At 50.9% G+C, this 13,503-nt stretch overlaps 1 protein-coding gene across 8 annotated transcripts in view; it reads left to right on the forward strand.

Annotated features, from left to right (window-relative positions):
• The window catches only part of LOC118395216 (histone-lysine N-methyltransferase 2C-like), a 138,989-nt gene that overhangs the window by 83,927 nt on the left and 41,559 nt on the right, over positions 1-13,503 (forward strand). For all 8 annotated transcript variants that reach the window (XM_052463809.1, XM_052463810.1, XM_052463813.1 and 5 more), the window contains 6 exons: positions 6,176-6,298; positions 7,027-7,152; positions 7,317-7,447; positions 10,225-10,438; positions 10,560-10,652; positions 12,287-12,334. In XM_052463809.1, the coding sequence (XP_052319769.1) occupies positions 6,176-6,298; positions 7,027-7,152; positions 7,317-7,447; positions 10,225-10,438; positions 10,560-10,652; positions 12,287-12,334 (735 nt within the window). The remainder of the gene's footprint in view (positions 1-6,175; positions 6,299-7,026; positions 7,153-7,316; positions 7,448-10,224; positions 10,439-10,559; positions 10,653-12,286; positions 12,335-13,503) is intronic.

Genomic DNA, 13,503 nt, shown 5'->3' on the forward strand with positions numbered 1-13,503 from the left:
TCTCTCTGGCGCTCTCTCTCTGCTCTCTCTGGCGCTCTCTCTCTGGCGCTCTCTCTCGCTCTCTCTAGCGCTCTCTCTGGCGCTCTCTCTCTGGCTCTCTCTGGCGCTCTCTCTCTCTGGCTCTCTCTGCGGCTCTCTCTCTCTCTCTGGCGCTCTCTCTCTGGCGCTCTCTGGCGCTCTCTCTCTAGCGCTCTCTCTGGCGCTCTCTGGCGCTCTCTCTGGCTCTCTCTCTCTCTCTGGCGCTCTCTCTGGCGCTCTCTCTGGCGCTCTCTCTCTCGCTCTCTCTCTCTCTCTCTCTGGCGCTCTCTCTCTCTGGCGCTCTCTCTCTCTGGCGCTCTCTCTCTGGCGCTCTCTCTCTCTCTGTCTCTCTCTCTCTGGCGCTCTCTCTCTCTGGCGCTCTCTCTGGCCTCTCTCTCTCTCGCTCTCTCTTTTTCTCTCTCGCTCTCTCTCGCTCTCTCTCTCGCTCTCTCTGGCTTCTCTCGCTCTCTCTCTCTCTCTCTCTTCGCTCTCTCTGGCGCTCTCTCTCGCTCTCTCTGGCGCTCTCTTGGTGCTCTCTCTGGCGCTCTCTCTCTCGCTCTCTCTGGCGCTCTCTCTCGCTCTCTCTCTGGCGCTCTCTCTCGCTCTCTCTCTGGCGCTCTCTCTGGCGCTCTCTCTCTGGCGCTCTCTCTGGCGCTCTCTCTCTAGCGCTCTCTCTGGCGCTCTCTCTGGCGCTCTCTCTCTCTCTGGCGCTCTCTCTCTCTCTCTGGCGCTCTCTGGCGCTCTCTCTGGCGCTCTCTCTGGCTCTCTCTGCTCTCTCTTGCGCTCTCTCTCTCGCTCTCTCTGCTCGCTCTCGCTCTCGCTCTCTGTCTCTCTCTCGCTCTCTCTCTCTGGCTCTCGCTCTCTCTGGCGCTCTCTCTCTCTCTCTCTCTGGCGCTCTCGCTCTCTCTCTCTCTGGCGCTCTCTCTGGCGCTCTCTCTCTCTCTCTCTGCGCTCGCTCTCTCTCTCTCTTGCGCTCTCTCTCTCGCTCTCTCGCTCTCTCTCTCTCTCTGGCTCCTCTCTCTGGCTCTCTCTCTCTGGCGCTCTCTCGCTCTCTCTCTCTCTCTCTGAGCGCTCTCTCTCTCTCTCTCTCGCTCTCTCTCGCTCTCTCGCTCTCTCTGGCTCTCTCTGGCTCTCTCAAGGCTCTCTCTCTCGCTCTCTCTCTGGCGCTCTGGCGCTCTCTCTCTCTGGCGCTCTCGCTCTCTCTCTCTCTGGCGCTCTCGCTCTGGCGCTCTTAGCGCTCTCGCTCTGGCGCTCTCTCTCTCTGGGCGCTCTCTCTCTGGCTCTCTCTCTCTCTCTGGCGCTCTCTGCTCTCTCTCTCTGGCGCTCTCTCTCTCTGGCGCTCTCTCTCTCTCGCTCTCTCGCTCTCTGGCTCTCTCTCTCTCTGCGCTCTCTCTCTCTCGCGCTCTCTCTCTCTCTGGCGCTCTCTCTGTCTCTCTCTAGCGCTCTCTGTCTCTCTCTCTGCTCTCTCTGGCGCTCTCTGGCGCTCTCTGGCTCTCTCTCTGGCGCTCTCTCTCTCTCTCTCTCTCTCTGGCGCTCTCTCTCTCTCTGGCGCTCTCTCTCTGCGCTCTCTCTCTCTGTCTCTCTCTCTCGCTCTCTCGCTCGCTCTCTCTCTCTGGCTCTCTCGCTCTCTCTCGCTCTCTCTCTGGCGCTCTCTCGCTCTCTGGCTCTCTCTCTGGCGCTCTCTGGCGCTCTCTCTCGCTCTCTCTGGCGCTCTCTCTCGCTCTCTGTCTCGCGCTCTCTCTGGCGCTCTCTCTCTCTCTCTCTGGCGCTCTCTCTCTCTCTCTCTAGGCGCTCTCTCTCTCTCTGGCGCTCTCTCTCTCGCTCTCTCTGGCGCTCTCTCTCTCTGCGCGCTCTCTCTCTGGCGCGCTCTCTCTCTCTCTCTCTCTCTGGCGCGCTCTCTCTCTCTCTCTCTCTCTCTCGCGCTCTCGCTCTCTCTCTCTCTCTGCGCTCTCTCTCTCTCTCTCTCTCTCTCTGGCGCTCTCTCTCTCTCGCTCTCTCTCTCTGGCGCTCTCTCTCTCTCTCTCTCTGGCGCTCTCTCTCTGGCGCTCTCTCTCTCTCTCTGGCGCTCTCTCTCTCTCTCTCTGGCGCTCTCTCTCTCTCTCGCGCTCTCTCTCTCTCTCTGGCGCTCTCTCTGGCTCTCTCTCTCTGGCGCTCTCTCTCTCTCTGGCGCTCTCTCTCTCTCTGGCGCTCTCTCGCTCTCTCTCTGGCGCTCTCTCTCTGGCGCTCTCTCTGGGCGCTCTCTCGCTCTCTCTGGCGCTCTCTCTCTGGCTCTCTCTGGCTCTCTCTCTCTCTCTCTCTCTAACTCTCTCTCTCTCTCTCTCTGGCGCTCTGGCGCTCTCTCTCTCTCGCTCTCTCTCTCTCTCTCTCGCTCTGGCGCTCTCTCTCTCTCAAGGCTTTCCCTCTCTGGCTCTCTCTGGCGCTCTGGCGCTCTCTCTCTCGCTCTGGCGCTCTCTCTCTCTCTCTCTCTCTCGCTGGCGCTCTCTCTCTCTCTCTGGCGCTCTCTCTTGGCGCTCTCTCTCTGTGGCGCTCTCTCTCTCTGGCGCTCTCTCTGGCGCTCTCTGGCGCTCTCTCTCGCTCTGTCTCTCTCTGGCGCTCTCTCGCTCTCTCTCTCTCTCTCTCTCTCTCTCTCTCTCTCTCGCTCTGTCTCTCTCTGGCGCTCTGTCTCTCTCTGTCTCTCTCTCTCTCTCTGGCGCTCTGTCTCTCTCTCTCTCTCTGGCGCTCTCTCTCTCTCTGGCGCTCTGTCTCTCTCTGGCGCTCTGTCTCTCTCTGGCGCTCTGTCTCTCTCTGGCGCTCTGTCTCTCTGGCGCTCTGTCTCTCTCTGGCGCTCTGTCTCTCTCTGGCGCTCTGTCTCTCTCTGGCGCTCTGTCTCTCTCTGGCGCTCTGTCTCTCTCTGGCTCTCTGGCGCTCTGTCTCTCTCTGGCTCTCTGGCGCTCTGTCTCTCTCTGGCTCTCTGGCGCTCTGTCTCTCTGGAGCTCTGTCTCTCTCTCTCTGGCGCCCTGTCTCTCTCTGGCGCTCTCTCTCTCTCTGGCTCTCTCTCTCTCTCTCTCTGGCGCTCTGTCTCTCTCTCTCTCTGGCGCTCTGTCTCTCTCTCTCTCTGCGCTCTGTTCTCTCTCTGGCGCTCTCTCGCTCTCTCTGGCGCTCTCTCTCTCTCGCGCTCTCTCTGGCGCTCTCTCTCGCTCTCTCTGGCGCTCTCTCTCTCTCTCTCTGGCGCTCTCTCTGGCGCTCTCTCTCTCGCTCTCTCTGCGCTCTCTCTCTCTCTGGCGCTCTCTGGCGCTCTGGCGCGCTCTCTGGCGCTCTCTCTCGCTCTCTGGTGCTCTCTCTCGCTCTCTGTCGCTCTCTCGCTCTCTCTGTCGCTCTCTCGCTCTCTCTGTCGCTCTCTCGCTCTCTCTGTCGCTCTCTCTCGCTCTGGCGCTCTCTCTCGCTCTCTCTGGCACTCTCTGGCTCTCTCTCGCTCTCTCTCTCTCTGTCTCTCTCTGGCGCTCTGTCTCTCTGGAGCTCTGTCTCTCTCTCTCTCTGGCGCTCTCTCTCTCTCTCTCTCTCTGGCGCCCTGTCTCTCTCTGGCGCCCTGTCTCTCTCTGGCGCTCTCTCTGGCGCTCTCTCTGGCGCTCTCTCTCGCTCTCTCTGGCGCTCTCTCTCGCTCTCTGGCGCTCTCTCTCGCTCTCTCTCTCGCTCTCTCTGGCGCTCTCTCTGGCGCTCTCTCTCGCGCTCTCTCGCTCTCTCTGGCGCTCTCTCTCGCGCTCTCTGGCGCTCTCTCTCGCTCTCTCTGGCGCTCTCTCTCTCGCTCTCTCTGGCGCTCTCTCTCGCTCTCTCTGGCTCTCTCTCTGGCGCTCTCTCTGGCGCTCTCTCTCTCTGGCGCTCTCTCTGGCGCTCTCTCTCTGCGCTCTCTCTGGCGCTCTCTCTCTCTGGCGCTCTCTCTGGCGCTCTCTCTCTCTGGCGCTCTCTGGCGCTCTCTCTCTCTGGCGCTCTCTGGCGCTCTCTCTCTCGCGCTCTCTCTCTCTGGCGCTCTGTCTCTCTCTCTGGCGCTCTCTCTCTGGCGCTCTCTCTCTCTGGCGCTCTCTCTCTCTGGCGCTCTCTCTCTCTCTCTCTGGCGCTCTCGCTCTCTCTCTCTCTCTCTGGCGCTCTCTCTCTCTGGCGCTCTCTCTCTCTCTCTCTGGCGCTCTCTCTCTCTGGCGCTCTCTCTCTCTGGCGCTCTCTCTCTCTGGCGCTCTCTCTCTCTGGCGCTCTCTCTCTCTGGCGCTCTCTCTCTCTGGCGCTCTCTCTCTCTCTCTCTGGCGCTCTCTCTCTGGCGCTCTCTCTCTCTGGCGCTCTCTCTCTCTGGCGCTCTCTCTCTCTGGCGCTCTCTCTCTCTCTGGCGCTCTGGCTCTCTCTCTCTCTGGCGCTCTCTCTCTCTGGCGCGCTGTCTCTGCGCTCTCTCTCTCTGGCGCTCTGTCTCTCTCTCTCTGGCGCTCTGTCTCTCTCTCTCTGGCGCTCTGTCTCTCTCTCTCTGGCGCTCTGTCTCTCTCTCTGTGTGCGTGGCTCGCTCTCTCTGTGTGCGTGGCTCGCTCTCTCTGTGTGCGTGGCTCGCTCTCTCTGTGTGCGTGGCTCGCTCTCGCTCTCTCTGTGTGCGTCTCTCGCTCTCGCTCTCTCTGTGTGTGTGTGGCTCGCTCTCGCTCTCTCTGTGTGTGTGGCTCGCTCTCGCTCTCTCTGTGTGGCTCGCTCTCGCTCTCTCTGTGTGTGGCTCGCTCTCGCTCTCTCTGTGTGTGGCTCGCTCTCGCTCTCTCTGTGTGTGGCTCGCTCTCGCTCCTCTGTGTGTGGCTCGCTCTCGCTCTCTCTGTGTGTGGCTCGCTCTCGCTCCCTCTGTGTGTGGCTCGCTCTCGCTCTCTCTGTGTGTGGCTCGCTCTCTCTGTGTGTGTGGCTCGCTCGCTCTCTCTGTGTGTGTGGCTCGCTCGCTCTCTCTGTGTGTGTGGCTCGCTCGCTCTCTCTGTGTGTGTGGCTCGCTCGCTCTCTCTGTGTGTGTGGCTCGCTCGCTCTCTCTGTGTGTGTGTGGCTCGCTCGCTCTCTCTGTGTGTGTGTGGCTCGCTCGCTCTCTCTGTGTGTGTGTGGCTCGCTCGCTCTCTCTGTGTGTGTGGCTCGCTCGCTCTCTCTGTGTGTGTGGCTCGCTCGCTCTCTCTGTGTGTGTCGCTCGCTCGCTCTCTCTGTGTGTGTGGCTCGCTCGCTCTCTCTGTGTGTGGCTCGCTCGCTCTCTCTGTGTGTGTGGCTCGCTCGCTCTCTCTGTGTGTGTGTGGCTCGCTCGCTCTCTCTGTGTGTGTGTGGCTCGCTCGCTCTCTCTGTGTGTGTCGATCGCTCGCTCTCTCTGTGTGTGGCTCGCTCGCTCTCTCTGTGTGTGGCTCGCTCGCTCTCTCTGTGTGTGGCGCTCGCTCTCTGTGTGTGGCGCTCGCTCTCTCTGTGTGTGGCGCTCGCTCTCTCTGTGTGTGGCGCTCGCTCTCTCTGTGTGTGGCGCTCGCTCTCTCTGTGTGTGGCGCTCGCTCTCTCTGTGTGTGGCGCTCTCTCTCTCTGTGTGTGGCGCTCTCTCTCTCTGTGTGTGGCGCTCTCTCTCTCTGTGTGTGGCGCTCGCTCTCTCTGTGTGTGGCGCTCGCTCTCTCTGTGTGTGGCGCTCGCTCTCTCTGTGTGTGGCGCTCGCTCTCTCTGTGTGTGTGGCGCTCGCTCTCTCTGTGTGTGGCGCTCGCTCTCTCTGTGTGTGGCGCTCGCTCTCTCTGTGTGTGGCGCTCGCTCTCTCTGTGTGTGGCGCTCTCTCTCTCTCTGTGTGGCGCTCTCTCTCTCTCTGTGTCTCTGGCTCTCGCTCTCTCGCTCTGTGTGTGTGGCTCTCTCTCGCTCTCGCTCTGTGTGTGTGGCTCTCTCTCGCTCTCGCTCTGTGTGTGTGGCTCTCTCTCGCTCTCGCTCTGTGTGTGTGGCTCTCTCTCGCTCTCGCTCTGTGTGTGTGGCTCTCTCTCGCTCTCGCTCTGTGTGTGTGGCTCTCTCTCGCTCTCGCTCTGTGTGTGTGGCTCTCGCTCTCTCTGTGTGGCGCTCTCTCTCTCTGTGTGGCGCTCGCTCGCCTTCTCGATTTGTTTCACTCTTTCTCTGTGTCTGTGTCTCACCTCTCTCTCTGTCCCTCCCATTCCTCTCTCTCCCCCACTCACAGATGCAGACCTCTCTCTGGACTGTGATGGGAAGTCTGACTCGAGCCCAGAGCGAGAGCCAGCAGAAGATGAGTCCAAGGGGGCAGACGGCAGCAAAAAGAGGAAGAGGAAGCCATACCGGCCGGGTAGGGCACCTGATTGGAGGAGACAGCTCCTCTGGAGCTTGAAATGGTGCAGTACGTGCCCAGCACTGTAGCTTGCCATAGCCCTCAATACACAGCCAGCCAAGCTCAGGGATGGCAAGACAAGGCCTCAGAAGGAAAGAAAGAGGGCTAATTCCAGGGGTTATAAATCAAATCAAATCAAATTTATTTATATAGCCATTCGTACATCAGCTGATATCTCAAAGTGCTGTACAGAAATGGTGTTTTCTTTGGCTCCAGAGTGGCACCGCGGTCTAAGGCACTGCATCTCAGTGCTAGAGGCGTCACTACAGACACCCTGGTTCGAATCCAGGCTGTATCACAACCGGCCGTGATTGGGAGTCCCATAGGGCGGCGCACAATTGGCCCAGTGTCGTCTGGGTTTGGCCGGTGTAGGCAGTCATTGTAAATAACAATTAGTTCTAAACTGATTTGCCTAGTTAAATAATGGTTACATTTAAAATGTATATATATAATCTTGGTTGAAGATGTTTCCTTCTCTCGTGAAAGCATTGAGATGTACTCTATGGAAACACCAAGAAAAAAACCCATGTTTTTTGTCCTCCCAACAGTCATTTCTTAATAAAACAGATCTTATAGTATTCTAATAAAAAATAACTTGTATTACAATTTGCATACTTTACTTTACTTAGCCAAGGTAAGATTGCTGGTTCTATGTTTTGGTTCATTGTTGAATATCTCTTTCTCAGGCATCGGTGGCTTCATGGTGCGCCAGCGGAGCCGTCCAGGCCAGGGCCCAGGCAAGGCCAAACGATCCCTGAGCAGGAAGGATTCTTCTGGCTCGGTTTCTGAACCGCCCACAGGAAAAGAGGAGGGTGAGTTCCCACACATCTACGGATGTGTGATCAATTGCTTTTGTCTGAATATTCTATTTCTGCCTCGTGAAAATAAATTGTGGAATAAAATGCCCAAGCATGCATATGTAGATTCTATATTTGAACGGATCAGGTTCTGACCTACTCTTCGGTGCCCACTGCAGGCTGGGGAGAGATGCTGCCTGATACCCCTGTGGATGAGACGCCCCATGGGCCAGATATCCCGGAGAAGATCAAGAAACGATATAGGAAGAAGAAAACCAAGCTAGAGGAGGCCTTTCCCACCTACCTGCAGGTCAGTCCCACATCTACAGTCCCTTCAAAGTATTCGTACCTCTTGACTTATACCACATTTTGTGTTACGGCCTGAATTCATAATAGATTAAATCTGTAATGACAAAAGTGAAAACATGTATTTAGAAATGTTTGCACATTTATTGAAAATTAAATACAGATCTCATTTACATAAGTATTTTTACCCCTGAGTCAATACTTAGAAGCACCTTTGACAGCGATTACAGCTTTGAGTTTTTTGGGGGGTAAGTCTCTAAGAGCTTTGCACACCTGGATTGTACAATAGTTGCCCATTGTATTCTTTTTTTTAGAATTCTTCAAGCTTTGTCAAGTTGGTTTTTGATAATTTCCGGAGAGCAGTTTTCAAGTCTTGCCATAGATTTTCAAGCCAATTTAAGTCAAAACCGTAAATAGACCACTCGGGAACATTCAATGTTGTCTTGGTAAGCAAATCCAGTGTATATTTGTTTTTGTCCTGCTCAAAGCTGAATTTGTCTCCCAGTGTCTCCCTTGTTGCCACTGGTGGAAAAAGTACTCTATTTTCAGACTAGTAAAAGTAAAGATACCTTAATAGAAAATGACTCAAGTAAAAGTGAAAGTCACCAAGTAAAATACTACTTGATTAAAATCAAAGTATTTGGTTTTACATATACTTAAGTATCAAAAGTAATTACTAATAATTTAAAATACCTTATATTAAGCATACCAGACGGCACTATTATCATTATTTTATACGGGTAGCCAGGGTCACCAATACTCAGACGTTTTAAAAACAAACATTTGTGTTTTGTGAATCCGCCAGATAAGAGGCAGTAGGGATGACCAGGGATGGTGTCTTGAATTGGACCATTTTCTGTCCTGCTAAGCAAAATGTAACAAATACTTTTGGGTGTTAGGGAAAATGTATGGAGTAAAAAGTACATAATTTTCTTTAGGAATGTAGTAAAGTAAAAATGGTCAAAAATAGAAATAGTAAAGTACAGAATTATAATTTTTTTCTCCAAAAACTTAAGTAAAAATACTTTAAAGTACTACTTAAGTACTTTAACCACTGCTTGTTGCAAGCAGGATGTATGTTTTGGACAGGTACAGTAGCTACAATTTCTTTTTTTTGTACCTTTTATTTATGTTATTGAAACATTCAGTCTTCTCATATCACAACCATTAAACTCTGTAACTGTTTTAAAATCACCATTGGCCTTGTGGTGAAATCCCTGAGTTGTTTCCTTCCTCTACGTCAACTGAGTATCTGTGTAGTGACTGGGTGTATTGATACACCATCCAAAGTGTGATTATTAATGTCACCATGCTCAAAGGGATTTTCAATGTCTGCTTTTTTATTTTTACCAAGTAGTGCCCTTTGCGAGGCATTGTAACTTGGTCTTTGTTGTTGAATCTGTAAAATTCACGAATCGATTGAGGGACGTTACAGATAATTGTATGTGTGGGGTACAGAGATGGGGTAGTCATGTTAACCACTATTATTGAACACAGAATGAGTCTATTTGTTAAGCACATTTTAAATCCTGAACATATTTAGGCTTGGCATACATAACAAAGGGGTTGTATACTTATTGACGCCATATAATTCCACTGAGATTATGGGGTATTGTGTGTAGATCAATCTCAATTGTATCAATAAAAACATGTAGGCTGTAACATAACTAAATGTGGTAAAAGGGGTGTGAATACTTTCTGAAGGAACGGTACGTTACGGCTGACATTTATCTCAGGGTTTATGGGATTTGGAAGATGTGTCACTTAGTTTTTTGTTATAACTGAGGGAATATATTTAGCCATGATTCCCTGGCGTAGTTGTAAGGTTACAATTAGGCAAAAACACCACTTGGTGATAGGCACAGTGTTTGGAGTAGAGATCGTCTTGCTGCAACAACAAAAAACATGTTATTAAGGACCTCCTCCGTATGCAATTAATTGTCAGAATAAGCTGCCAACCTAAATGTCAACCACTTTCTTTGAGGCAACCATTCATAGATGCAGGAGCACACTGATAGCCTGGAACGTCATATTGCATCTTCATAAAATGTCGATTTACCTCCCCCAATGGGAGGCATGAGAATACTCAGCATTCTGCCTGACAACTTAAAGATAGACCATTGGAGATGGCAGAAGCCCCGTTTGTGTGCTCTCAAAGTGGGAGGGAAGGCCTCCAAGACTTGATCTTAGAGGATAGCTAAAATCCTCTACTCTGATCATCCTTTTGTTTGGGGGTTCAACATGTTGTATGTACGCTAGACTCGCTCGCTTGCTCGTGCTCCTGCTCTCGCTCGTCTCAAACCCAGAGCTCTGTGTCACCTTGTGTTGGCCAAAACAGATGAGATGTGAGGAGGTGCATTAAGCCATGGGCATCTGTCACTACTGGTCTGTACTCAACAGCAGGAGGGCACAGAGACCGAGGAAAACATAAAGGACTCCCAACACAGAGCACATTGGATTAATTATTGAGTTGGTTAGCTAGGCTTTTAATGTCCCAGCAATGTGGGAGGCTGCAGCAGTCACGTGATGTCTGTCCTCTGCGAGATAAAACGTTGCTGATGGGGAGATAGATCCATGTCTATCTACACTGGTAGAGAGGGAGAGAGTCCACTGACGCTAGTCAAAAAAAAATCTATATATATTTTAAGTATTTGAAAGGATGGATCATGTCACTGTGCTTGTTGATGAAAGTCCCATGGGGAAGGTGGGAGATAAAGGTTGACAGTTATCCTGAAATATGGTGGGTCTAGGAGAAGTGACCCGTGTTGTGTGCCTTTCTAGGAGGCGTTCTTCGGTAAGGACCTGTTGGATAAGAGCAAGCAGAGCAGGCAGCAGGCGGTGGAGTCTGGGCTGCTAGAGGAGGGCCAAGCTGGGGCTGGAACCGGGCCCCAGGGGGACAGGAAGCATCCCACCACCAGCATCATGGACCCATCCTCAGATCCCCTGCTCAGTGCCACCTCAGCCTCGTTCAGACCAGACGGACCACCAGGACCACGTATGTACTACACAGATGCAGATGGAGGCACAGACGCACGCACGCACACACCACACACACTTGTCCATTGATCCATACCGTGGTTTCTGACTGTCATGTCTGCATGTCTTCTCATCCACAGAACCCTCTGAGGAACCTCTAGTGGATCTGTCTGAGGTTCTCAACACGGATGCAGACCTCCTGAGGATGCTGGGGAAACAGACCGGTGATTCTGGTATGTCACTGATCTTTTTTTTCTCTTTTATTTCACCTTTATTTAACCAGGTAGGCCAGTTGAGAACAAGTTCTCATTTACAACTGCGACCTGGCCAAGATAAATCAAAGCAGTGCAACACAAACAAAAACACAGAGTTACACATGGGATAAACAAGCGTACAGTCAATAACAGTAAAAAAAAAAAAGACTATATACAGTGTGTGCAAATGGCGTGAGGAGGTAAGGCAATAAATGGGCCATAGTGGCAGAGTAATTACAATTTAGCAGATTACCACTGGAGTGATAGATGAGCAGAGGATGATGAGCAGATGAAGGTGTGTAAGTAGAGACACTGGTGTGCAAAAGAGCAGCAAAGTAAATAAAACATTATGGGGATGAGGTAGGTAGATTGGGTGGGCTATTTACAGATGGACTATGTACAGCTGCAGCGATCGGTAGGCTGCTCAAATAGCTGATGTTTAAAGTTAGTGAGGGAAATGTAAGTCTCCAGCTTCAGCGATTTTTGCAATTCATTCCAGTCACTGGCAGCAGAGAACTGGAAGGAAAGGCGGCCAAAGGGAGTGTTGGCTTTGGGGATGACCAGTGAGATATACTCGCTGGATCGCGTGCTACGGGTGGGTGTTGTTATCATGACCAGTGAGCTGAGATAAGGCAGAGCTTTACCTAGCATAGACTTATAGATGACCTGGAGCCAGTGGGTCTGGCGACGAATATGTAGCAAGGGCCAGCCGACTAGAGCATACAGGTCGCAATGGTGGGTGGTATAAGGGGCTTTGTTAACAAAATGGATGGCACTGTGATAGACTACATCCAATTTGCTAAGTAGAGTATTGGAAGCTATTTTGTAAATGACATCGCCGAATTCGAGGATCGGTAGGATAGTCAGTTTTACTAGAGTAAGTTTGGTGGCGTGAGTGAAGGATGCTTTGTTGCGAAATTGGAAGCCGGTTGTTGATTTGATTTTGGATTGGAGATGTTTGATATGAGTCTGGAAGGAGAGTTTACAGTCTAACCAGACACCTAGATATTTGTAGTTATCCCTGTATTCTAGGTCGGAACCGTCCAGGGTGGTGATGCTAGTCGGGCAGGCGGGTGCGGGCAGCGAACGGTTGAAAAGCATGCATTTGGTTTTACTAGCATTTTAAGAGCAGTTGGAGGCCACTGAAGGAGTGTGTTGTATGGCATTGAAGCTTGTTTGGAGGTTAGTTAACAGTGTCCAAAGAAGGGCCAGATGTATACAGAATGGTGTTGTCTGAGTCGAGGTGGATCAAAGAATCACCCGTAGCAAGAGCGACATCGTTGATGTATACATCTCTGAGGCTGTCATAGTGGGTAGAGTTTACTGCCAGCATGAGATGTCTTGCTGTCTGTCTATTCAAAAGGGCTTTTCCAAGGGTTAGGGTAAGGATAAATTCTCACCAATTTATCCTTTACCTCCACTACATTTTTATTCAGCACATATTTGTCACATACTTTTCAAAATGATTTTATTCCTTTTTTAGTTTTATTTTTATTTGTCATTGTTTCAAGTGTGTTTTATTCATTTATTTCCAGTTTGATTTGCTTGCTCTGTCTCCAGTATTCTGTTTTATTCACTCATCTTGTGTCTTGGTTTCGGTTCCATTCCTGCAGGTCTTGATTTTTGCCCTTTCCAGGTCGACTCCTCACCTCCTCCTTTTGGTAAGGGCTCCATGGCCTTAATAGCAATAGTACATTCTCTTTGAGTTACTGTGTGCGCCTGTGCTCTCTGACCCTCTCACGCTACATTTCACCTGGTCTACAATGGCCTCTCGCACAAAAGGTTTTCCAATCCTTTGTTTGGTTACAGTTCTGTTTGTGAAGTACAAATTCAAGTCTAATTGACAAACGCTAAAGTGATTCAAATTGTCACCAAAACAAATGGTCAAGGACAGAAACATAGCAATTTAGAGGCAGATTATTTAGAGAGAGTGAGAGGCCTTGGTGAGTGGCCTTGCATTTTGTGTTGACAGTGAATGTCTCCGTCTCTCTCGTCCCTGTTCGGTGATTGGTGAAGAATAGGTTCTTAGCAACTCCACTGAGGCCAATAAAATTCTGCATCCTTGGTTCTTTCTCAGTAATCACTACTTTTATGTAACTTAAAATGCACTTAGTATTTCTTCACCTCAAAAAAAAGCCTTGGTGGCTCATAGTTCGCAGCAGTCGTCCTGACGTTTATGGATGGATGGTTGTAATCTGTTTCTTTGGGAGTAGATTAGATGTGAGTAGATGTATACTGTAATTTCTGGACTATTAAGCGCACCTGAATATAAACCGCACCCACTGACTTAAAAAATATATATATGTATTTTGTACATAAATAAGCCGCACATGTCTATAAGCCGCAGGTGCCTACCGGTACATTGAAACAAATTAACTTTACTTTACACAGCCTTTAAACGAAACACGGCTTGTAACAAAAATAAATAGGCTTTTAAACGAAACACAGCTTGTAACAAAAATAAATAGGCTTTAACAAAACAGGGCTTGTAACAATTTTTTTTTTTGAAAAATATCAGTAAACAGTAGCCTACCAAGAAAGTCATTGGTCACTATCTTCCTCCTCCTGTGCACTGAAACCACTGAAGTCATCTCCTTCGGTGTCGGAGTTGAATAGCCTCAGAATTGCTTCATCCGATGTTGGATCGCTGCCCTCTTCAACACGCAGCAGTCCAGCCTTTCGAAACCCGTTGATGATAGTCGATTTTTTGACAATGCTCCACGCTGTCAGCAGCTCTATTTGCTTTTCCAACAGCCAGATCGATCAACTTTAAAGCTGCATCATATGCATTTCTCTGTGTCTTTGCCATGATGAGGGTGACAAAATGACT

The sequence above is a fragment of the Oncorhynchus keta genome, chromosome 15, assembly GCF_023373465.1.
Source record: "Oncorhynchus keta strain PuntledgeMale-10-30-2019 chromosome 15, Oket_V2, whole genome shotgun sequence".
NCBI classification, from domain to species: Eukaryota; Metazoa; Chordata; class Actinopteri; order Salmoniformes; family Salmonidae; genus Oncorhynchus; species Oncorhynchus keta.